General features: G+C 41.7%; 1 protein-coding gene across 1 annotated transcript in view; it reads right to left on the bottom strand.

The window, feature by feature from the left end:
• LOC127642915 (titin-like) overlaps positions 1–26,317 on the bottom strand; it is a 482,588-nt gene that overhangs the window by 275,648 nt on the left and 180,623 nt on the right. The window contains exons 2-5 of the mRNA XM_052125364.1: positions 25,957–26,197; positions 25,446–25,554; positions 9,947–9,982; positions 4,486–4,557 (exon numbers count right to left, since the gene is read on the bottom strand). Coding sequence (XP_051981324.1) covers positions 4,486–4,557; positions 9,947–9,982; positions 25,446–25,476 — 139 coding nt within the window. The 5' untranslated portion in view covers positions 25,477–25,554; positions 25,957–26,197. The remainder of the gene's footprint in view (positions 1–4,485; positions 4,558–9,946; positions 9,983–25,445; positions 25,555–25,956; positions 26,198–26,317) is intronic.

The raw sequence follows: 26,317 nt of genomic DNA, 5'->3' as shown, positions 1-26,317 counted from the left end.
ATATGAGAATGTGACAGATTGCTGCCATCTGCTGAACTAAATATAAATAACATGACTTGAAAACCACGTCATGCCAGTAACAGCCAGTAGACGACTGTAAACACACACTGTGTAGTCTGATGACTTTATGTAAACTAATTTTACAATTTAATCACTAGACATGCATTTGGATTTATACACTATATGAACAAAAGTATTGGGACACCTACACATTACACCTACAAGAGCTTTTATGACATCCCATACTAAATCCATTAATATCGAGTTGGTCCCCTCTTTGCAGCTATAACAGCTTCCACTCTTCTGGGAAGGTTTTCTACAAGATTTTGGAGTGTCTGTTGGAATTTTTGCCCATTCTCCAGAAGAATATTTATGAGGTCAGACACTGATGATGGACGAGAGGTCTGGCTCGCAATCTCCATTCTAGTTCATCCCAAAGATGTTCGGTAGGGTTGAGGTCAGGGCCTGTCAAGTTCTTCCACACCAAACTCATCCAACCATGCCTTTATGGACCTTGCTTTGTGCACTGGGGCACAGTCATGCTGGAACAGAAAAGGGCCGTCCTCAAAGTTGGAAGCATATAATCTTCCAAAATGTCTTGGTTAACTGAGGCATTAACATTTCCCTTCAGTGGAACTAAGGAGCCTAGGCCAACCCCAGCAAAAGAACCCTGTAGTATTATCCCTCCTCCACCAAATTTTACAGTTGGCACAATTCAGTCAGTCAGGAAACGTTCTCCTGGCATTCGCCAAACCCAGACTCGTCCATCAGACTTCCAGATAGAGAAGCGTGATTCATCTCACAGAACATGTTTCCAGAGTCCAGTGGCGGCGTGCTTTACACCACTCCATCCGATGCTTGGCATTGTGCTTGGTGATGTAAGGCTTGTATACAGCTGTTGGACCATGGAAACCCCTGCCATGAAGCTCCCGGCGCACAGTTTTTTGTGCTGATGTTAATGCCAGAGGAGGTACTCTGCAGTGATTGAGTCAGCAAAGCATTGACGACTTTTAAGCACTATGCGCCTCAGCACTCGGTGACCCCGCTCTGTAACTTTAGGTGGTCTGCCACTTCATGGCTGAGTTGCTGTGGTTCCTAAACGCTTCCACTTTACAATAATGCCACTTACATTTGATCGTGGAATATCGAAGAGGGAAGAAATTTCATGAACTGACTTGTTGCAATGGTGGCATCCTATTACAGTACCACGCTCGAATTCAGTGAGCTCTTTAGAACGACCCATTTTTTCACAAATGTTTGTAAATGCAGACTTCAAGGCCAGGTGCTTGATTTTATAATATATGATGTAATTACAAGAGTATATTTCTAATGAAGGAAGGAGAACCTCCTTCCCTCAACCAGGGCATTGAATTGGGTCATGGATGGATATTTCAGCATGAAAATGACCCAAAACACACAGCCAAGACTTAAAAACAATATTATTGTAGAGGAGGGCGGGGCCAGGCTGGAATGATGCACGCCCATTCCCCAATCAGCCTGATGGGGCGCGTGAGGGATAAAGGGGGCCGGTGATGATGGTTAGAGAGAGAGAGAATTACGGGCAGCTGCCCTGTATGTGTTTGAGTGTGTCTTTTTATTTAAATAAATACTATTTATATTGTTAAGCCAGTTCTCACCGCCTACTTTCCTTTAACCGCCTTACAATTATTAAAAATATTATTATAAATGTATTATATTACTTTAATACTTTTAAAACTACTCAAGTTATTCAGCCAAAAGCAGAGAGTGGTTTTCTCTTTCCTTGTTATTGTTGTTTGATTAATAGCCGTTATATGACATTGCCTACTAGACAGTGCTCAATTCAGTTACATGTACACTTCAAGTCCAACATTAGAAATGTCCAACAACATAGGTTCACTTTAGACCAAACCGACTGCGTTTACATTAATTCTTCTTCAATATGGGCATTGGTGGAATTTAAAGTTTATTTGATCATTTAGGGGTGAACCGCATTAGCGCACATACATTAGCATCTTACAATCCAACAGCACGCAGCGACAGATGTCAGAAAAAAAAAGTCAATATTTTATATTTTATCTAATAAAATATTAAATGATTTATCTAACCAACCAGTGGTTGTCTTAATATCACGATTGATTAAATGAACACCCCTGTTCTAGTTGTAGAACATAGGCTACGTGTAGAATATTACTCAATGGTTTGATCGAGGACATCTCTCATTTTCCAGATAAACATCTTTTATTGCCCAGCTCTATTGATAACATTGCATTAATCTCTCACATCAACCCAATAATCTCAGTGATAGTTAAATTACACGCTTCATAATAGACAGAATCTATAAGCAGAAATATGACATTTACCTCAATATGTTTCTTCAAATTAGAGGATTAATGCTGATATCTGGCTTGAGCAAGTTAAACTCACATGACATGATCAAGCAATTGGCCTTTTTCACTGCGAAAATCCCTTTCAGGTGCAGCCGAGATATTCAGCTATAAACTGTGTTTGAGGCATCCTCCACATCCATAACAAATGGCACCAGATCTACAGCTGCTTTTCAAGTTTTTAACATGTGATTTGATTTGACAGGAGTCAGGAGACTCTCCCTAGCCAATCATGTTGATAGATACAAATTAAATCGGGACAGGGAAGTTGTTGGGACGATGACAATGGGAAAATAGAACTTAAAATATACTCAAGAAAAAGTATAAAAAAATATATAATCTACTAAAATTACAATTCATGCGGAAAAGTAGTTAATTACAGTAACGTGAGTATTTGTAATTCATTACTTTACAACCCTGCTGGTCAGTACCAGTCTGTGTGGGTTCTAATGCCCCAGTATATTGATCGGGACACTGTAAAATGGCACGGTCCTTCAGATGAGATGTTAAACTGAGGTCCTGACTCTCTGTGGTCATTAAAAATCTCAGGATACTTCTCGAGAAGAGTAGGGTGTAACCCTGGTGTCCTGTCCAAATATTGGCCCTTCTCAATCATGTGCTACTAATAATCCCAATCAATTAATGGGCTCTATAACTCTGTCCTCTCCACCAATAGCTGGTGTGTGGTGAGCGTACAGATGCACTGTTGCTGCCGGCGCATCATCCAGGTAGATGTGGCACACTACTGGTGGTTGAGGAGAGTCACGTTCAATGTGTAAAGCGCTTTGAGCGTAGTGTCAGAGAAGTGTTATATAAATGTAAGGTTCATTCATTTATACCTCGATGCAAAGTATGCTGACCAAGCCACTAGTGACCTGTTGGACATGGCGTCACTTGTAGATCCACGATTCAAATACATACCAAGTTAAAAGATTGATGCATTGAAACACAAAGCTGTCTTAAAGGCAGCGTCTATCCTGACTGATCAGGACATCTGTCAGCCTGAACCAGCAGTGCCCACTGTGCCCACTGTGCCCGAGCCAGCAGACCAAGAAGCAGCAGTGCCACAAACAGCTAAGTAGTAGTCGTCACTGTCAAGCTTCTTCAAGCAGAACACAGAAACCAGCATCACACTGACACAGAGTGAGGCAACTGAACATTTAGCTCACTTCGTAGAAAATACAGAGATATGTTTTTTGGTCCATATCGCCCCGCCCTATACTGAACCAATCAGCTGTGAGTAAAGTAACATTTCTGACACAATGATGTCACTCCCCATGAACCTCCCACTCCAAAATAATCATTCTCAGGGAAATGTTTTGATTTATTTAGATTAATATATTATGATTTAATATATTAATATACACATTAAAATGGTTTATTTGAGAAATTGGGGATCTTAAAAATGCAGCACATTAAAAATGTATTATTGAGTTTCTTTAAATACTGAACCTGTATGCAGTGCATGATGCTGAGAAACATGAAATACAAATACAATAAAAACTGTTTGCAGATTCTCACTTTAAAGCATTTATTGTGTGACGAGTCTCTTCACCAGAAAGGAAATATGGATTTTTATCCTGTATGTTTTTATTGTGAGTTTATATTAATTAAATCACTCATTATATTCTTTCACTGCAGCAGAGGTGTTTCTTCTTGCTCTATAAATATATTCCTCCTTGAAACACTGAATATCGAGATGTAAATCACACTGACTCTCTTCAAGCTTCTCTCATTGGCTGTTCATGGCAAACGTCACTCATTCATGTGCACGAGCTTCAGTGTCAATCATGAACTCAAGATCAAACTCTGAGATGACAGAGAACATTTGTAGTGAGATCACTGATCCCAGTCTAAACCGGTTTGACTGACTGGATCTGGTTTTGTCAACCTGAAACTTCTTCTTAAACTCTGAGTTTATTCAACGATCTTCATTCAACAGAACACAATGAGTTCAATACAGACAAAACATAATCAAAGAATCACGAGTAATGTGTGTTTGATCAAACAATGTTCTCATTGACATTGTTACCTTCAATGTGTGAATAAATAATGGACGTCAGAGTCATAGAAAATATCTTAATATTTATAATTAGAGATTATTATTATGTGAACTCACCTAAATGATCATCTCTTTCTGTCTCTAAATCTGTCGCTGAGTCTGTCTCTGAATTTGTCTTCTCCTCAGAACCTTAGAAACAAAGAAACACATGAAACTCGATCACTGTCCAGAAGAAAGTCAAATGTAGACAGAAATGAACTAAAGAATGACAGTATGAATAAAACTATTAATAAAATAGTGACTGTGATCTTTTAACCATCCTGTGGAATTCAAAAATGGCACCTTCCTTTGATATTTAGGACATTTTGACAGGACGGTTTAGATGTGAAACTCTTTTTCTTCCTGAAGTAAGAACAATTATGCATTTATTTTGGTATTTTATGCTATTTTTATCTCATTAACTTGCACGTAAATGTCTAAACTTTATCATTCATTTGTTTATACAAATAAGCAAAGTTTTGGAATAAATAAAAATAAATCAGAACCTACACTTTGAGTCAAGTCAAGTGGTTTTTATTGTCGTTTCAACCATATACAGTTAGTACAGTACACAGCAAAACGAGACAACGTTCCTCCAGGACCATGGTGCTACATAAAAACAACAAAGGACCAACACAGGACCACATGAGACAACACAACGAAATAAAATACCTATATAAAATACCTATATATATACCTATATAAAGTGCACGTGCAAACATGTGCAAAGTACGGGACAGTACAACAAATTACTGACAATGAACAGGACAATAGACACAGTGCAGCGCCGACCAGTACTCAGTAGTGCAAAAAGATGACAGTTTCTAAAAACGTAAACATAACATACTATGAGATAGTGTTCTATGCACATAGCAGTTATTGAGGTAGCTGACAGTAATTAAAGTGCAACTCAGGACACGTGTGTGTGTGTGTCAAACCAGTCTCTGAGTATTGAGGAGTCTGATGGCTTGGGGGAAGAAGCTGTTACACAGTCTGGCCGTGAGGGCCCGAATGCTTCGGTACCTCTTGCCAGACGGCAGGAGGTTAAAGAGTTTGTTTGAGGGTGTGTGGGGTCAGTCCACAATGCTGGTTGCTTTATGGATACAGTGTTTTTGTAAATGTCTTTGATGGTGGGAAGAGAGACCCCAATGATCTTCTCAGCTGTCCTCACTATCCTCTGCAGGGCTTTGCGGTCCGAAACGGTGCAAGTCCCAAACCAGGCAGTGATGCAGCTGCTCAGGATGCTCTCAATAGTCCCTCTATAGAATGTAGTGAGGATGGGGGGTGGGAGATGTGCTTTCCTCAGCCTTCGAAGAAAGTAGAGATGCTGCTGCACAGTCGTGAGTCAGCAGAGTGAACAGCAGTGGACTGAGCACACAGCCCTGGGGAGGCCCCAGTGCTCAGTGTGGTGGTGGTGGAAATGCTGTTCCCGATCCGGACTGACTGAGGTCTCCCAGTCAGGAAGTCCAGGATCCAGTTGCAGAGGGAGGTGTCCAGGCCCAGCAGGTTCAGCTTTCCAATCAGGTGCTGGGGAATGATTGTGTTGAATGCTGAGCTGAAATCTATGAACAGCATTCGAACGTATGAGTCCTTATTGTCTAGGTGGGTGAGGGCCAGATGGAGGGTTGTGGCGATGGCATCGTCCGTTGAACGGTTTGGACGATACACAAACTGTAGTGGGTCTAGTGAGGGGGGCAGCTGGGTCTTAATGTGCCTCATGACGAGCCTCTCGAAGCACTTCATGATGATGGGTATAAGTGCGACGGGACGGTAGTCGTTGAGGCAGGACACTGAAGACTTCTTTGGCATGGGTATGATGGTGGTGGCCTTGAAGCACGTTGGAACGACGGCGCTGCTCAGAGAGATGTTGAAGATGTCGGTAATAACATCTGCTAGCTGGTCTGCACATCCTCTGAGCACTCTGCCAGGAATGTTGTATGGTCCAGCAGCCTTCCGTGGGTTGACTCTACGTAGAGTTTTCCTCACATCTGCCGTGGTAAGACAGAGCACCTGGTCGCTGGGAGGAGGGTGGTCTTCCTCGCCACCACGCCGTTCTGCACTTCAAACCGAGCGTAGAAGTCGCTCAGCGCATCTGGAAGGGAGGCATCTTTGTCACAGGCAACTGATGTTGTCCTGTAGTTGGTGATGGCCTGGATGCCCTGCCACATGCCGCGTGTCACCGCTGTCCTGGAAGTGACTGTGGATTCTCTGGGTGTGTGCGCGCTTTGCCTCTCTGATTGCCCGTGACAGTTTGGCCCTAGCTGTTCTTAGGGCTGCCTTATCGCCTGCTCTGAAGGCGAGTCTCGGACATCAGCAGCGCGCGCACCTCCGCAGTCATCCACGGCTTCTGGTTGGAGCGTGTGGTGATGGTCTTGAGAAAGTGACATCATCAATGCACTTGCTGATGTAGCTGGTCACTGATGCTGTGTATTCCTCCAAGTTGGTAGAATCGCCATATGTTGCAGCGTCCCTGAACATGTGCCAGTCAGTACACTCAAAACAGTCCTGAAGAGCAGAGATGGCTCCTGCTGGCCAGGTTTTCACCTGCTTCTGAAGCGGTTTTGTGCGTCTGATCGAGCGGTCTGTATGCTGGAATTAACATAACAGAGATGTGGTCTGAGTAGCCGAGGTGGGGGCGGGGCTCCGCCCGCACGCACCTGGGATGTTTGTGTAAACAAGATCAAGCTGCTTCAGCCCTCTCGTTGCAAAGTCCACATACTGATGGAATTTAGGAGCACTGTCTTGAGATTCGCATGGTTGAAATCTCCGGCGACAATAAACAGTCCATCGGGGTGAGCGTTCTACAGTTCAGCTCATAGCCCCATACAGTTCACAGAGCACTTCCTTAGCGTTAGCCTGGGGAATGTAAACTCGGTTATGTAAACAGTGGTGAATTCCCGTGGTAGATAAAAAGGTCTGCATCTAACAGTCACAAGCTCCAACAGCGATGAACAGTAACTAGAGACTAGCATAGAGTTCTTGCACCATTCCGTGTTGATGTAAACACACAAGCCACCACCGTGAGTCTTACCGCAGAGAGCTGTATTTCTGTCGGCACGAAACGAGGTGAGCCCGTCTAGCTGAATGGCGGCATCCGGAACTCTGTCGCTGAGCCACGTCTCCGTGAAAACAAAGACGCAGCAATCTCTAAACTCACGCTGCGTAGCCTGCTGGAGTCGGATATAGTCCAGTTTATTGTCCAGGGAGCAAACATTTGAGAGCAGGATAGACGGAGAGCCGGCCGGCTAGGGTTTGTTTTTAGCCTAGCATGAACCCCCGCCCTCTTGCCGCGTTCGCTTTCTGCGACACCGCTTACGACGTCCTCTCCCCGGCCACCGGCATCAGGCGACGCCGAGGACTGGAGGCCTGGTCTCCGCAGCAAGCCGAGTACGCGTAGCGCCTCCTGCAGGTCATCATGCAGCTTGGTTTTTGCATGAGTCTTATATTTTAGTAGTGTCTGGCGACGGTAGACACGAACACCGGTTGCTCCGATGTCCATGTGCTGCAAAAGTCTTTTTTAACAAAAATAGCACCATTGTGGATCCGGAGTGGCCGCTGCGTGCTACCGCGCCGCCATCTTGGATCAATCAAAAATTGATAAGTTGAAAAATGAATAAAATATGAGAATGTGACAGATTGCTGCCATCTGCTGAACTAAATATAAATAACATGACTTGAAAACCACGTCATGCCAGTAACAGCCAGTAGACGACTGTAAACACACACTGTGTAGTCTGATGACTTTATGTAAACTAATTTTATAATTTAATCACAAGATATGAATTTGGATAAATATAGACATTATCAAACTATTATTTGTCAAAGTTTAGCATTTTTAAATTGATTTTTAGTGTCAGTTTTGGCAGTTTTTGTCATTATGCTGCAATCAAACCTGACCATGATGTTACAAAGACACAAAATAAACGTTTTTCTACCAATAAATTATTTCAAACATAAAAAGTTCTCAAAGTAAATTCATAATAATGTACAGAAAATAAACATCAACAAACAGAAATTAAATCAAATAAAACAGAAGAAACAGAGTGAATATTTTCAAAACAATTGCAATTTAAAGGTGTGTGTGTGTGTGTGTGTGTGTGTGTGTAGTATGGTCTTAACCCTTCATTTCTGAATGTGTGTGTGTGTGTGTTTGAGTATTATGGTCTTAACCCTTCATTTCTGAATCTGTGTGTGTTTAGCACTGAGGCCGATTTTTTTGTTTTATGTGAAAAATGTAAAAAAAGTTCTGTGTTAAAGTCTCACTAGTTGAATATTGTGTGTGTGAGTGAGTTTGTGAAAATGTTTTGCACTGAGGAGGTTTTAGAGTCTGTGATGGAATGATCTGCCCCTCCCTCTCGTCATCGCCACCCCGCCCCTTAGGGCCGTCCTTCAGCCAGGCTCAGGACGGAGTTGACCAGGATAGTTAGAAGAGGTGAATAATTAATAAGCCTTGTTCTGTGGTTTGTTCTTGTTCTGCATGAAGCACACCTGATGTGAATAATGCTTCATCACCGCTGTCTTTAAAACACAAAGCGCATCTCTTCTCGGGGAGCCGGCTTCAAATGTCCATGTGTGCACACACTGGCATCCTCGCAGCACCAGGACCAGGACCAGGACCAGAGCCGGGAGTGTTCGGACGTATTAGATGCGTTGCCGGACCCGCTCCTTGGACCCTCGGCGCGAGTCAGCGTTGTCGCCAGGGAAGAACAGCACACGTTGTGGCCGATGGGCTAGAGGTCAGGCCGCCTTCCCCTCTCACCTGTCGCGGGCTTCAGAAGACAGGCCGCCGCCGCTCCTCGCACCGTGGACCCTGGAGATGAGCACATGCCTGGCCATTCCTCGGACACTTCCCCACCCTTCACAGGGCTCCATCTCACCACAAGGATGCCAGATTCCCCCTTAATGTTCCCCCCGGACACTTTATTTTTTCATTGTATGGACATTTTCCTCTTATTTCCAATAAATGCCTCTCAGAGGCTTGATGCCTCACTCACTGTGTCTGTCTCTTGCTCATCCCGACACAAGTCTCACCCTGTAATTTCTGTCTGTTTTTTACTACATTGTGGCTGATTTATTGATTGCATTTGACAAATAAAAAATGCTGTTTGAACACAGATTTCATTTTTTTATTTTTATTTTTTTACGACCACTTTAAGCCCAGTTTTTGTTGTTGTATGTTCAGATGGCACCAAGTCTCGTACTCTGCAGGTGAAGGAAACCATTTTCATTAAAAAAATAAAAAATAATGTAAAAAATGACAGAATACCATAAGAGGGTTAAATGAATGTATAAATAGACATTAAATGGCATCATTGTTTGTTTGGTTGAATGATGCATAGATGAATGAAATAAATGGTGGTAAAAAGTTTTTCTGCATGAGAAATTAAACACAGACGCAACCTGATCTCAGACCATCATGCTGTGTGTGAAGATGTGACAACACAAATATTATAAACAATACTTCTATTTCAATACTCTTAAAATCAGTCAAGAAAAAAAAAAAACATTGGACATTAATGTATTTATTAAAAAAAGTTACCTGGAGTTTGATCAGAGTAGGTGTAACACATCAGCACTGAAAGTAAAAAAGTAAAAAAAAAAAAAAGAAAATTCCATTAATTCAACACAATTCATTACAAATTAAAAACTGAAACTAAGTGTTTATGTCTAAAGTTTTTTGAAGTTCAATTAAGTGTGTTTAGTTTTCTTCTCATTTCTATGTGGATTCATCAGTCGACTGATGTTGGAGATTCAGTGTGTGACCTCATCAAACACACATCTGCAGGACTCACAGGTGAATTTAGAAGTGAATTCACTGATGCAGTGAATAAAGTTTTGTTTGCATTGAGCCAAAACCATCATGTGAGGATGAAAATAAATGTGTTGTGGTTTGTTGACAAGTGGAGTTACAGTACCATGTACAATGCATCCGGAAAGTATTCACAGTGCTTCACTTTTCCACATTTTGTTATCAGCCTTATTCCAAAATGGATTCAATTCATTATTTTCCTAAAAATTCTACAAACAATACCTCATAATGACAACGTGAATGAAGTTTGTTTGAAATCTTTGCAAATGTATTAAATATAAAGTACATAAGTATTCAAAGCCTTTTCCATGACACTCAAAATTGAGCTCAGGTGCTTCCTGTTTCCACTGATCATCCTTGAGATGTTTCTATAACTTGATTGGAGTCCACCTGTAGTAAATTCAGTTGATTGGACATGATTTGGAAAGGCACACACCTGTCTATATAAGGTCCCACAGTTAACAGTGCATGTCAGAGCACAAACCAAGCCATGAAGTCCAAGGAATTGTCTGTAGACATCCGAGGCAGGATTGTATCGAGGCACAGATCTGGGGAAGGGTACAGAACATTTCTGCAGCATTGAACGTCCCAATGAGCACAGTGGCCTCCATCATCCATAAATGGAAGAAGTTTGGAACCACCAGGACTCTTCCTAGAGCTGGCCGCCCGGCCAAACTGAGCGATCGGGGGAGAAGGGCCTTAGTCAGGAGAACCCGATGTCAATCTGACAGAACTCCAGCATTTCTCTGTGGAGAGAGGAGAACCTTCCAGAAGAACAACCATCTCTGCAGCACTCCACCAATCAGGCCTGTATGGTAGAGTGGCCAGACGGAAGCCACTCCTCAGTAAAAGGCACATGACAGCCCGCCTGGAGTTTGCCAAAAGGCACCTGAAGGACTCTCAGACCACGAGAATCAAAATTCTCTGGTCTGATGAAACAAGGATTGAACTCTTTGGCATGAATGGAAAATGTCATGTCTGGAAGAAACCAGGCACCGCTCATCAGCTGGCCAATACCATCCCTACAGTGAAGCATAGTGGTTGGAGCATCATGCTGTGAGGATGTTTTTCAGCGGCAGGAACTGGGAGACTAGTCAGGATCGAGGGAAAGATGAATGCAGCAATGTACAGAGACATCCTTGATGAAAACCTGCTCCAGAGCGCTCTGGACCTCAGACTGTTGCGAAGGTTAATCTTCCAACTGGACAACGACCCCAAGCACACAGCCAAGATAACAAAGGAGTGGCTACGGGACAACTCAGTGAATGTCCTTGAGTGGCCCAGCCAGAGCCCAGACGTGAACCCGATTGAGCATCTCTGGAGAGATCTGAATATGGCTGTTCACCGACACTCCCCATCCAACCTGATGGAGCTTGAGAGGTCCTGCAAAGATGATTGGGAGAAACTGCCCAAAAATAGGTGTGCCAAGCTTGTAGCATCATACACAAAAAGACTTGAGGCTGTAATTGGTGTCAAAGGTGCTTCAACAAAGTATTGAGCAAAGGCTGTGAATACTTATGTACATGGGATTTTTTTTTTTTAATACATTTGCAAAGATTTCAAACAAACTTCATTCCCGTGGTCATTATGGGGTATTTTTTGTAGAGTTTTGAGGAAAATAATGAATTTAATAAATTTTGTAATAAGGCTGTAACATAACAAAATGTGGAAAAAGTGAAGCGCTGTGAATACTTTCCAGATGCATTGTACATGCCTATATTCAGTAAATGTTTCACACTCAAAAATAAGTGAGAAATGAGATCAGTCTGCAGGACACGATAACAGATCTAACATCAGAGCGACAGTTTGAACCAAAGGTGCACCTGCTTATTAGTGTCACAAAACACAATACCGACAGTATGTTGTTAAATTAATAATAAAAGATAAAAACAATTCATTATCATAATAAGTAAAAGCATTGAAAAGAAACAGCCTAATATTTCTGTTTGGTGTTCTTGCCAGGGCCGGCCAAGACCCTGTTGGCACCCTAGGCCAGATTATAGATTGGTACCCCTCCCCCCCAACTGCAAAACATACAGACAAAAAGATATACCGAGATGGGTCGTTCTTGAATGATTTGTTCGTTTTAAATGAAACTTTTATATGACTCGAATGAATGAGTAGTCTCAGAGAATGATTTGTTAATTTTGACGTGTGCAAAATCCACACTCATGTTTCATTCATTTGATGCAGGACAGACACACAGGATCCGTACAGGAAACAGAAATGTTTAGTTAACCTCCCGAGTCTGTCTTCTACTGAGCCCCAAAAGTACGGAGCATCTAAAGGGTCATGGTGGTGGGGGAAAATGAGAAGCGTGGGAAAAAAATTAAGCAAATGCTTTTATGTTCTCTCGCAAAACATTTTATTCAATTGAGAAACTTGTGCAGGGTTGGGAGGGTTACTTTTAAATGTATTCCACTACAGATTACAGAATACATGCTGTAAAATGTAATTTGTAACATATTCCATAAGTCAGTTATGTATTAGAAATACTATGGATTACTTCTTCAGCACTGGTAGATTTTTTCACTTGTTTTGACTATAAAAACTCGGCCAGTTTAGTAAGAAAATACACATGTTAAAAATACATTCTCTGAAAAACATAAATATCTTCTGCAGTGTTGTTTCTAAAACACGATTAATCAAACTGATCTTTTTTTTAAGGATTTTTGGATATTGTTACAGTAAAACAATACAAAAATTATTATCATAACATGATTTTTGCCCTAATATCAAAGGTGTTACAAGAAAAAATATATTATGATCTAACATGAATTTTCTTGATATAAAAATATGATCGTGTCTGGTAAAATGTGCATGTAAAATGGCTAGAAATAGCATTTTAGCTTAGCGTAAAGCTAACAATTTACACAAGGTTTATTTCTATTTCTTCTGCTCCAAACTTACTTGAAACGTACTTCTCTGTCTGCTCGTATGAATGTAGCACATCATAAGAAAGTGTTTCACAGCTGTTCAAATGCACTTTGGATCGCATCATTTATACGTATAAATGTTTTCCATCTGAAAGCACTAAATATTAAATGAAACAAATGACAATAAAATGCAAAGTAATCTCTTCAGTAATCAGAATGCCCATGTATGTAACCATTTCATCATTAGGCCTAATTTATGGATGTTAGTGGCTCATTTTGCTCATACAGGTGTAGAGGGGCACACTTCTGAAAAATAAATAAACAAATAAAAATATATCCTCTTGTGTGGCCCCGTCTGTCAACCGTCTATGTCAACAATGCTACGGGCCGCCCCTGGACCTCCTGTCCCCTTTATTGACTCATTACAGGATAGTTTGAAATAATCACTGAAAATCACTTTAATATTTATATGACTTATTTAAGTCAAATTTCACAACTTTCGCAAAGTTTCTGCAGCCAAACTACAGCCAGATAATGAAGAGAATATTACAACAATAGGGCCTCCTGCACATTACTCAAACATGTTCAATAAGAACAGCAGACAGACCGTAGATTAATAGAGAAGTTGAGAGCGATCTGAGAGCTCAAGATGGAGAGAGTCTATTTAAAGATACAGCACATACAACACCAACTCACGGAAACAGAAATATGTCTGATTCAACAGACGATCCAAAGATTATTACAATAAAATAAGATACAAGTATATAAAATATGAAGAGATGAAACACATCAAAGTTACAACATGTACACAAGTCCATCATCTTTCACATGAACACAGACAGATGCATTTGATCTGTAACACACAGTAATAACTGCAGTCTTCACTCTCATCATCACTATAACACCAAACATTATTTATATATGAACAGAATAAAGAATACATGAACACTGAGACAGTAAATCTACAGTATAGACCTGTGCACCCACATCACTACCATGTGTTTTATCTTCAGCAGAATGTATTTTATAACACACACACACATGCAAAAAACATACACACACATATCACCACTAACGCTGCCTCACGTGTTGGGCGCTGCCCACACGGGAACAGGCTCATGTTCTCACAGCGAGAGCATGATTATGGCAATGTTGCGGTCGCGGCTCAGGTAAAAGCAAAGGTGGTGGTGTATGTTTTATGATCAACAAATCCTGGTGTGATCTGAGGAACGTACATTTGATCAAGTCTTTCTGCTCTCCTGATCTGTAATTTCTCATGCTTCTATGACACCACTCTGGCTACCGAGGGAATTCACAGCGGTCATTATCACAGCTATGTACATCCCCCCACATGCCGACACAGACCGGGCACTCAAGAAACTGTATGGGAGTATAAGTGAGCAGGAAACCACGCACCCTGAGGCCATGTTCATTGTAACCGGGGACTTTAACAAAGCCAATTTGAAAACAATTGCACCAAAATTCCACCAACACATCAGCTTCAACACACGAGGGGACCGGGTTTGGACCATTGCTATTTTCCTTTCCGGGATGGCTACAAATCCCTCCCCCGCCCACCATTTGGCAAATCAGACCACTCTTCCATTCTGCTTCTGCCCAATTACAGGCAGAAACTGAAACAGGAAGCACCCACCCTCAGAACGATCCAGTGCTGGTCGGACCAGTCAGACACTATGCTACATGTCTATTTTGATCATGTGGACTGGGAGATGTTCCGGTCCGCCTCTAATGACGACATCGAGGTTTACACTGATAGCGCAACATGTTTCATCAGGAAGTGCATAGAGGACCTTGTGCCAACCAAAACAATACAGATCTACCCCAACCAGAAACCATGGGTTAACAGCGATGTTCACGCGGCACTTAATGCGCGGACCTCCACTTTTAATTCCGGGAACGCGGAGGAGCATAAACAAGCCAGTTATGCCCTCTGTAACTCTATCAGAGCAGCCAAATGCCAGTACAGGCACAAGATTGAAGGACAGTTCAACACCGCCAACTCTAGAAGCATGTGGCAGGGAATTAACAACATCACAGACTACAAAGGGAATAAAAGCTCCGGCGTGAACACCGCTGCCTCTCTCCCGGACAAGCTAAAAATATTTGATGCTCGTTTGAGGGAAATAACACCGCCCTTGCGGAGAGAGCACTCACGGTCGAAGTTACAGAGGGTGGTTCACTCTCGGTCTCTGTTGCGGATATAACCCGATCCTTCCGACGGGTGAACATCCGTAAAGCCGCGAGTCCAGACGGCATTCCGGGCCACGTCATCAGAGCGTGCGCGAACCAACTGGCTGGTGTTTTTACAGACATTTTCAACCTGTCCCTCTCCCTGTCTGTAGTCCCCACATGCTTTAAAACGTCCACCATTGTGCCTGTACCAAAGCAATCAATAATCACTTGTTTAAATGACTGGCGTCCTGTTACTCTGACCCTCATCATCAGCAAATGCTTTGAGAGGCTAATCAAAGATTGCATCTGCTCTGTTCTGCCCCCCTCTTTGGACCCATTGCAGTTTGCCTACCGCAACAACTGCTCCACTGATGACACCATTGTATCTACACTTCACACTGCTCTCTCCCACCTGGAAAAAAGGAACACATGTGAGAATGCTGTTTGTAGACTACAGCTCAGCATTCAACACCATAGTGCCCTCAAAGCTTGAAGAGAAAGTCTGGGCTCTGGGCTTAAACAGCTCGCTGTGCAGCTGGATCCTGGATTTCCTGTCAGGCAGACGTCAGGTGGTTAGAATGGGCAGCAACATCTCCTCACAACTGACCCTCAACACTGGAGCCCCGCAGGGCTGTGTTCTCAGCCCACTCCTGTATTCCCTATACACACATGACTGTGTGGCAACACATAGCTCCAATGCCATCATTAAGTTTACTGACGATACGATGGTAGTAGGTCTGATCACTGACAATGATGAAACAGCCTACAGACAGGAGGTGCACACTCTGACACGCTGGTGTCAGGAGCACAACCTCTCCCTCAACGTCAGTAAGACCTAGAAGCTTGTAGTGGACTTCAGAAGGAAAGACAACGTCATCACCATTAATGGAGCACCGGTGGAGAGAGTCAACAGCTTCAAGTTCCTCGTGTCCACATCACTGAAGAACTCACATGGTCCGTCACTGAACACTGAAGCCATTGTGAAGAAGGCTCACCAGCGCCTCTTCTTCCTGAGACGGCTGAGGAAGTTTGGATTGAACCACCACATCCTCACACGGTTCTACACCAGCACTGTAGAGAGCATCCTGACTGGCTGCATCACTGCCTGGTACGGCAATAGCACCGCCCACAACCGCAAAGACCTGCAAAGTGTGGTGCGAACTGCCAGACACATCATCGGAGGAGAGCTTCCGTCCCTCCTGGACATATATACCAGGTGGTGTGTGAAAAAAGCTCGGAGGATCATCAGAGACTCCAGCCACTCGAGTCATGGGCTGCTCTTACTGCTAACATCAGGCAGGCAGTATCGCAGCATCAGGACCCGCACCCCCAAGCAATCAGACTTTTGAACACTTGATCTCTCATGATCAATATACATCAGCACTATATTCATTTTACAATACAACCTACTGTATATATATATTCTTTATACGTTTTATATACCTTTTTGTTGTATTGTATATTGTGTGTATTGTTTAATGTACATTGTATATTATAATTGTGTTGTGTAATGTGTACATTTGATATGTAAATTATGTTGTGTAAATAAGTCTCGTCACTGTCATGACTGCTATGTTGCTCGGAACTGCACACAAGACTTTCACCTACTGTTGCACTTGTGTACATGGTAGTGTGACAATACAGTGATTTGAGACACACACACACACACACACACACACACACACACACACAGAAATAACATAAGATTATATAGAATAAAATTAAATACTCACAGAGTATAAGAGGCAGCACACTTGACTCCATACTGTCACTTTAATGAACTGTTTGTAAAGTGCTTTGAGTCTAAACCAAACATTTCCTGTGTTCAAACATCATTTCACACTTCAGAGACAGAGATAAATGGGGCGATGCCCGATGCCAAGGGTCTGCAGACCAATGCATGCAGAACACACAATAAGATATGTAACTTCTCTTTTCGTGCATTCAAGCTGTTGAAGATGTTCCTCTTTAATTTGAGCAAAGACTTGAACATGAACATCTAAACACACACATGCAAATCATGTCGACTGAATCAGACACAAAAGTGACTCTGAAGTGAATTAAATTCAGACTGTCTGTGATTCACAATATGATTTAAAACGTGTTAATTTATCCTCTAAAGGAGGTCTGAAGCACAACAGTCTCTTAAACTCTCTCAGTATCAGGATGTTAAAGGGTGTTAAACAAGTGAAACTGCTGCATCAGATCTGCTAACACATGTTCTGTGTTCATGGAAACAAACACAAACAGAAAAACTGTGAAAATAGAGTGAGAATGTTTAAAGTCACATAAAACGACAACATGGCAAAAATATACAATACATTCAATTACTAGAAAATTAACAGCTCTTTATACCACATATAGGTATTGTATTTATAATTTAAATCACTTTGATTTTTGAGCTTTCTGACATAAGACTTCATTGCATCTGTTGTAAATAAGTTAATTTTATTGACAAATTTGAAGTAATATCTACCCAGACAAATAATAACACTATAAAGAACTGTAACTGTACATCAATATTTCAACTGTTTGCTATTTCACTCAAAATTCACATTTTCAGAACTTTGTATTTTGGACATTTTAATTAACATAGCAACAGATTCAGTGAAAATATGTGCAGCAATGAAATGATCAATAAACTTTCTAAAAGGTTGAGTGATTGACTTTACCTTTTTACCTGTCTTTAAAAAAAAAGGAGAGTGCATTCAAGCTGTTGAAGCTATATGAGTGGTGGTGGCGTAGTGGACTAAAGCGCATAACTTGTAATCAGAAGGTCGCTGGTTCGATCCCCACAGCCACCACCATTGTGTCCTTGAGGAAGGCACTTAACTCCAGGTTGCTCCGGGGGGATTGTCCCTGTAATAAGTGCTCTGTATTGCTTTGGATAAAAGCGCCTGCCAAATGAATAAATGTAAATGTGAAAGACTAAGGGTGTTTCCACACATGGCTCGTTTGGAGCATTTGTTTCAGAACCTGGTGCATTTTCTTCCTTGGTTCGGTTAGTTTAGGCATATATGAACACGGTAATCACACTCAGATCCGAACAAAACAATCGGTCTCGGACCTACTGCAAAATAATTCTGGAGCGATTCACTTGTGGTGAGAATGCAAACTGACCCAACGGACCAACCTGTATCACAATGCATGATGGGCCAATATGGAAGCCTTTCTTTCACAATTTTCTTTATATTGCATTGTGTTACAAGGCAACACAATGCAAAAGAAGGTTAAACATTTGTGAAATGCTGATAATCTATAGGGATTAGGTAAGTGAAAGATATGTGACTAACAATGAACATACCTTATGAACCCAATTCTGTTGGTGAGCATGTCATGGCACCACACGATTTCTGAAAGTGTTTTGTGATTGCTCTTCTTCGAAACAAGAGCATTGCAAAATTGTTGTTCCGACGAAGCCTTGATGTCCATGCAAACTGCTAAATTAATATAACAGTGATTAGAAAAGAAGCCAAAATAATCCCGCAGAGTTGTTGTCTATACATCTTGATGGATAACCATCCGGCCACTATAAACGGAACCCCAGAACATTATCAACGCACTTTGACCAATGAAGGACAGTTTAGGGTGTGTTCACACTTGGCAGGTTTGGTTAGTTTAAAACAAATTCTGGTGCGATTGCATTTACATTTATGCATTTGGCAGACGCTTTTATCCAAAGCAACTTACAGTGCACTTATTACAGGGACAATCCCCCCTGAGCAACCTGGAGTTAAGTGCCTTGCTCAAGGGCCCAACAGTGGTATCTTGGTGGTGCTGGGGCTTGAACCCCTGACCTTCTGGTCAGTAACCCTGAGCCTCAACCACTGAGCCACCACTGCCACCACTGATTGCTCAGTTAGTGCGGTTCATTTGAACCAGTATGAATGCTGTCACCTGAACCTTTGTGCGCACCAAACAAGCGGGCCAAGACTGCCTGAAAAGGGGGTCTCAGCCCGCTTCCAAACAAACTCTGGAGCAGTTTGAATGATATATGAACGCAATACGGACCAAAAACAGGAAGTAATTTGCCTAATACTGACCTAAAGCATACCTGGTTCTTCTCATCATAGGAGCTATGTTGCCATTACAGTTCGGTACAGGTGTCGGAACCGCCCGTCAACCATCCTTGCAACATATCTTCATTTGTCTGTGCAACGGAGGAATTCCTGGTGCTGTTTTGACTCTTTTAAACATTTTGTTATCTCTTAGTTTGATCTCAGCAGATACAAATACCAACATATATACATATACAAATATAACAAGCACATTTTGCCCAGCAGCCAGCATTGTTTTGGATGATTAGCAAGTTCCAGCAAAAAATATACATCATAAAAGATGTCCAATCAGGTTGTGACCTTTTCCTGATGCCTTTGGTTTTGTATCGTTAGGATCTGTGTTAAAAATGCCTGTGTGAATGCTAAACGAACCAGGACTAAATGTATAATTTTCTTTTTTGGTCCGGACCATAGACTGTAAAAAAATATGTACGACGTCCCTTCGCTCTTTTCCATTGGTGAGAACTGAAGCCGCCAGTGTCCTGATATGGCGCTGACATCTTGGGACTTGAGTCTGCGCAGTTGCGATTTCGGGACCAGACCTGCGCAGTAGTGAGCAGGAAGTAAAGCCGTGAAATCAAGGCCCCGCCCTCACTCTCGCTGAATCAATCGCAAGCACACGCCCCTGCACTTTTGACTTATGACGGTGTGAAATAATTAATTATAGAAATTTAGATATTAAATTTAAAGCTCCAATCTCCTCAGTCCTCTGAAGATCCCGAAAAAAAGTCAGTTGGTGCTTCAGTGACTACTTCACTCAGAGAACCTGTCAATCACAGCTGTCAATCATGATGTCACAGCAGCGTTTTTATAACATCAAATAACTAAAAACAAACTTATTTTGAAAACAAACTCTTGAAATGACATCAACGTGATAGAAACGACAGTAAATGACAGAAACTATCTTTGGAAAAAAGATATGTGAAGTGTAATTTAATTGTTTAGTTGGTCTCACGTCCCATTGAATAACATGGGGAGGCGGGGTTTATGACCTATACTTGGACCAGTCACCGGGGGGCGATCGATATATTTTGGCTTCACTTTTGAGGGCTTGTGCGGCACACTTGGTCCGGACCAAGAGGACCAAGAGAACCAAACTACAAGTACACCTTCACTCACATGTGACAAAAATAAACACATTTTGGTCCTTTTGGAAATGTTGCCTTGTGAAAGCGATCCGAACCAAGGAGAAAATGCAACATTGTAATAATTTTAGTCCCCCATTTCAGAACAAAGCAAACAGTCTACAGGTCTGAAAACGCCTTAAAAGTAATAAATGTGTATTTTCCATTTAGTTTGACAGTAAATGTTTTTGCACATGCTGTTTTTGCCAGTCTCTGATGCTAACAGTGATGGGAAGTCTGATTCTTTTCCACAAACCGGATCTTTTGGACGGTTTGTTTCAATGAACTGCTTCAAAAAAACAATTGTCCAGTTAATTTACATCATCACGTAATGACATCACTATATATAATGCTAATACACCAACATCATAGAATACATGCACAAACACATTCAATAAAGCCATATGTAAGGGCATATTGCTTATTATAACATTTTATTTAATTAAGGTATTATAATAAGGGTATTATTGTCATCAGTGTTTTTTTCAGTGATCTTACAATACAGCAAAAAAATGTGCACCAAATAGTGACACCGATATACAAACGTGGATGTTCTACACACTGAAAGCATTACTCAACTCATCCTTTTTACAGAAACCATGATCCAGCTCATCACAACTTGAGATATAATATGTATGCACAACACTCAATAGTAAAATTCTTTACATCTCTCAACTGAAACGTTTTGCCCCCTCATTCAATTCTTCGGTTCACACATGCTCATCAGCTGCTCACTGATCAGCAGTTCTTAGTATTATGTCAGAAAGAGGCGATTCTCAGTTCTGTGTACTGGTGACTCGCAAATTTCTGTGATTGGTTCAATGTACTGTTGACTCAAGAGCTGCTGCGAACGACTCAATGTACTGCTGACATGAGAGCATCTCTCCATGGATTGGTTTACTGTTGACACGAGAACTGCTGTGGTCGACTCAATATTCTGTTAGAGCTGCTGTCCTCAGATCAGGGTAATGTTGACTGAAGAACTGCTGCGAATGACTCAATATACTGCTGACTCGAGAACTGCTGTCCTCAGATCAGTGTACTGTTGACTCATGAACTGCTGCGAACGACTCAATGTACTGCTGACTCGAGAACTGCTGTCCTCGGATCAGTGTGCTGTTGACTCGAGAACTGCTTCAATGACTCAATGTACTGCTGATGCGAGAGCTGCTGTCCTCAGATCAGTGTACTGTTGACTCGAGAACTGCTGCAAATGACTCAATGTACAGTTGACTCAAGAGCTGCTGTCCTTAGATCAATGTACTGTTGACTCGAGAACTGCTGTGATTGACTCAATGTACTGTTGACTCAAAGGCTGCTGTCCTTAGATCAATGTACTGTTGAAACGAGAATGGCTGTCCACTGATCAGTGTACTGCTGACTCGAAAACTGCTGTGATCGACTCAGTATTCTGTTAGAGCTGCTGTTCTCAGATCAGTGTACTGTTGACTCAAGAACTGCTGCAAATAACTCAATGTACTGCTGACTCGAGAACTGCTGTCCTCGGATCAGTGTGCTGTTGACTCGAGAACTGCTTCAATGACTCAATGTACTGCTGATGCGAGAGCTGCTGTCCTCAGATCAGTGTACTGTTGACTCGAGAACTGCTGCAAATGACTCAATGTACAGTTGACTCAAGAGCTGCTGTCCTTAGATCAATGTACTGTTGACTCGAGAACTGCTGTGATTGACTCAATGTACTGTTGACTCAAAGGCTGCTGTCCTTAGATCAATGTACTGTTGAAACGAGAATGGCTGTCCACTGATCAGTGTACTGCTGACTCGAAAACTGCTGTGATCGACTCAGTATTCTGTTAGAGCTGCTGTTCTCAGATCAGTGTACTGTTGACTCAAGAACTGCTGCAAATAACTCAATGTACTGCTGACTCGAGAAATGCTGTCCTCGGATCAGTGTACTGTTGACTCGAGAACTGCTACAATGACTCAATGTACTGCTGACGCGAGAGTCGCTGTCCTCGGATCAGTGTACTGTTGACTCAAGAACTGCTGCGAATGACTCAATGTACTGCTGACTCGAGAACTGCTGTGGTCGACTCAATATTCTGTTAGAGCTGCTGTCCTCAGATCAGGGTAATGTTGACTGAAGAACTGCTGCGAACGACTCAATATACTGCTGACTCGAGAACTGCTGTCCTCAGATCAGTGTACTGTTGACTCATGAACTGCTGCGAACGACTCAATGTACTGCTGACTCGAGAACTGCTGTCCTCGGATTAGTGTGCTGTTGACTCGAGAACTGCTTCAATGACTCAATGTACTGCTGACGCGAGAGCTGCTGTCCTCAGATCAGTGTACTGTTGACTCGAGAACTGCTGTGATTGACTCAATGTACTGTTGACTCAAAGGCTGCTGTCCTCAGATCAATGTACTGTTGAAACGAGAATGGCTGTCCACTGATTAGTGTACTGCTGACTCGAAAACTGCTGTGATCGACTCAGTATTCTGTTAGAGCTGCTGTTCTCAGATCAGTGTACTGTTGACTCAAGAACTGCTGCAAATAACTCAATGTACTGCTGACGCGAGAGCTGCTGTCCTCGGATCAGTGTACTGTTGACTCAAGAACTGCTGAGAATGACTCAATGTACTGCTGACTCGAGAACTGCTGTGGTCGACTCAATATTCTGATAGAGGTGCTGTCCTCAGATCAGGGTAATGTTGACTCAAGAACTACTACGAATGACTCAATGTATTGCTGAGACGAGAGCTGTTGTCCTCAGATCAGTGTAATGTTGACTCGAGAACTGCTGTGATTGACTCAATGTACTGTTGACTCAATGGCTGCTGTCCTCAGATCAATGTACTGTTGAAACGAGAATGGCTGTCCTCGGATAAGTGTACTTTTGACTCGAGAACTGCTGTCCTCGGATCAATGTACTGTTGACGTGAGAGCTGTAGACTGGATTATCTTCGTACGTAGATAAAACGGTAATAAAAATCAAGTCATAAAAATATTTCCAGTATGTTTTATTTGTTACACTCTCTGTTCTTCAGCAAAATACACCTGAAACATACATTTCACCCCATAGGGGCAGTGGTGGCTCAGGGTTACTGGCCAGAAGGTCGGGGGTTCAAGCCCCAGCACCACCAAGATGCCACTGTTGGGCCCTTTGAGCAAGGCCCTTAACCCTATCTGCTCCAGGGGTGCCGTATCATGGCTGACCCTGCACTCTGACCTCAGCTTATCTGGGATATGTGAAAACTAATACATTTCACTGTATATTTGCAAAAAACTGTGTGTATAATGTGTGACCAATATAAAGGATTCTATTAATGACATACATGCTCAATGTCAGCAGATCATCAGTTCTCAGTATGTCGGGCACTTTCGAAAGAGGCGATTCTCAGTTCAGTGTACTGTTGACATGAGAACTGTTATGAGTGACTCATTGTACTGTTGACTCAAGAAATGTTACTGACCTGAGTGTTGAGTCCGATATGTGAACTAGTTGGAGCGGTTAATTGCAAAGAAGAGTTGGCAAAAGCATATAGAGTAACGCATGGGTCAGTTTTGACTCGAGACGTAAACTCTTTCAAACAATTCAGTCCGATTTGGTGAACTAGTTCTCGGGCATCTGTGGCTCAGTTTGTAGAGCGGGGTGGCCACTAGTCGCAGGGTTGGTGGTACGAATCTTGGCCCACACAACTCCACATGCCAAAGTGTCCTTGGGCAAGATACTGAACCCCAAGTTGCACCCAATGGCTGGCTAGCACCTTGCATGAGTGTATGAGTGTGTGTGTGAATGGGTGAATGAGTCACAGTGTAAAGAGCTTTGAATACCGTTAAGATTAAAAAGGTGCTATATAAGTGCAGACCATTTACCATTTAGTTCAACTCATTAATTAAAAATAACCGCATTAGGACAAGCAAACACTTGCAACTGATGCAGAGTAACATATTTACTGATTGTTTTGAGTTATGGGGATAAAGAGAAGATTTTTCATACTTAGCAGAAATTTTAAGGCCTTATAAAATAATTCAACCTCTTAGATCTTCTTGTCACGAACTGTTTACTATTCCAAGATCCAGATGCAAAACAAATGGTGATGGAGCATTACTACGTCCTTAAATCTACGCCCCATATGTAACCATTTATCAGTAATGTACGGATGTCAGTGGCTCATTTTGCTCAACACAGGGGTAGAGGGGCACACAGTCGTCATGAGAGGGCGCACTTCTGACAAAAAAAATCTTGTGTGGTGCAGCTACCTATGTCACCTATGCTACAGGCGACCCTGGACCTCATGTCCCCTTTGTTGGCACATTACAAGAAAATAGTTTTAAGAATTAACAAAGATTTTTATAACACAACTTTTGACCAGCATGGTCTGAAAATCACTTTAATAATGATATGACTTATTTAAGTTCAGCTTAAAAGTACAGTTTTTAAAAATGTTCTGCTTATAGTCTCTCATCCAGATAATGAAGACACTATTACAACAATAGTGCCTCCTGCACATTACTCAAACATGTTCAATAAGAACAGCAGACAGACCGTAGATTAATAGAGAAGTTGAGAGCGATCTGAGAGCTCAAGATGGAGAGAGTCTATTTAAAGATACAGCACATACAACACCAACTCACGGAAACAGAAATATGTCTGATTCAACAGACAATCCAAAGATTATTACAATAAAATAAGATACGAGTATATAAAATATGAAGAGATGAAACACATCAAAGTTACAACATGTACACAAGTCCATCATCTTTCACATGAACACAGACAGATGCATTTGATCTGTAACACACAGTAATAACTGCAGTCTTCACTCTCATCATCACCATAACACAAAACATACATATATATAAGTAAATCTACAGCATAGACCTGTGCACCCACATCACCGTCATGTGTTTTATCTTAAGCAGAATGTATTTTATAACACACACACACACACACACACACACACACACACAATTAACAGAATATAATATAGAATAAAATTAAATACTCACAGAGTATTAGAGGCAGCACACTTGACTCCATACTGTCACTTTAATGAACTGTTTGTAAAGTGCTTTGAGTCTAAACCAAACACTTCCTGTGTTCAAACGTCATTTCACACTTCAGAGACAGAAATAATGGGGGGGAGGAGAAAGACAAGGGTCAATGCATGCAGATAGATTGAGATACAATCTCATAGATAGATTTTTACATTTATAGCATTTATAGTTTCTGAACGTGTACTGTGCAACCAATTTCCCATAATAACCAGGAAGTAAGTGAAGATTTGGAGCATAACAGGGACTTTTAAATATAAACAAGTCCAAAATACACAAAAGAATTTTATTTTGAAATGTTTCTACTTCCAGTTGTTTCTACTTCCAAATTCAAATCTGAACAACTGCAGAAACAAACAAACAAACAAAACAAATCATTATTATTGAGTCCTGCAATACATTGAACACAACTGACAGAACTGCACAATGCTTGATCAATTATGATTCAACTTTTATTCACACACACCTGACCTTACACACATAATGGAAATAGATGAAACCCACAGAGCTGAAACCACAACCTCTATTCCTCTGAACTCTTTTTGTCTGCGAGTTCTGAGTGTGTTTGATGACAATGAAAACTCTCTTAAACTCTCTCAGTATCAGGCCGTTAAAGGGAGTTAAAGAAGATGCTGAAAGTTTGACCCATCAAGACAACAGTGTGAAACTGCTGCACCAGATCTGCTAACACAACATGTTCTGAGTTCCTGGAAACAAACACAAAAAGAAAACTGTGAAAACAGAGTGAGAATGTTTAAAGACACATATGAAGTGAAGATAGTGATAATGATAAAACAACAACATGGAAAAACAATACATGCAATTAC

Source organism: Xyrauchen texanus, chromosome 1, assembly GCF_025860055.1.
Source record: "Xyrauchen texanus isolate HMW12.3.18 chromosome 1, RBS_HiC_50CHRs, whole genome shotgun sequence".
NCBI classification, from domain to species: Eukaryota; Metazoa; Chordata; class Actinopteri; order Cypriniformes; family Catostomidae; genus Xyrauchen; species Xyrauchen texanus.
Note: the sequence above shows the minus strand (reverse complement) of the source record. Positions and strands in the feature narration are given on the sequence as shown.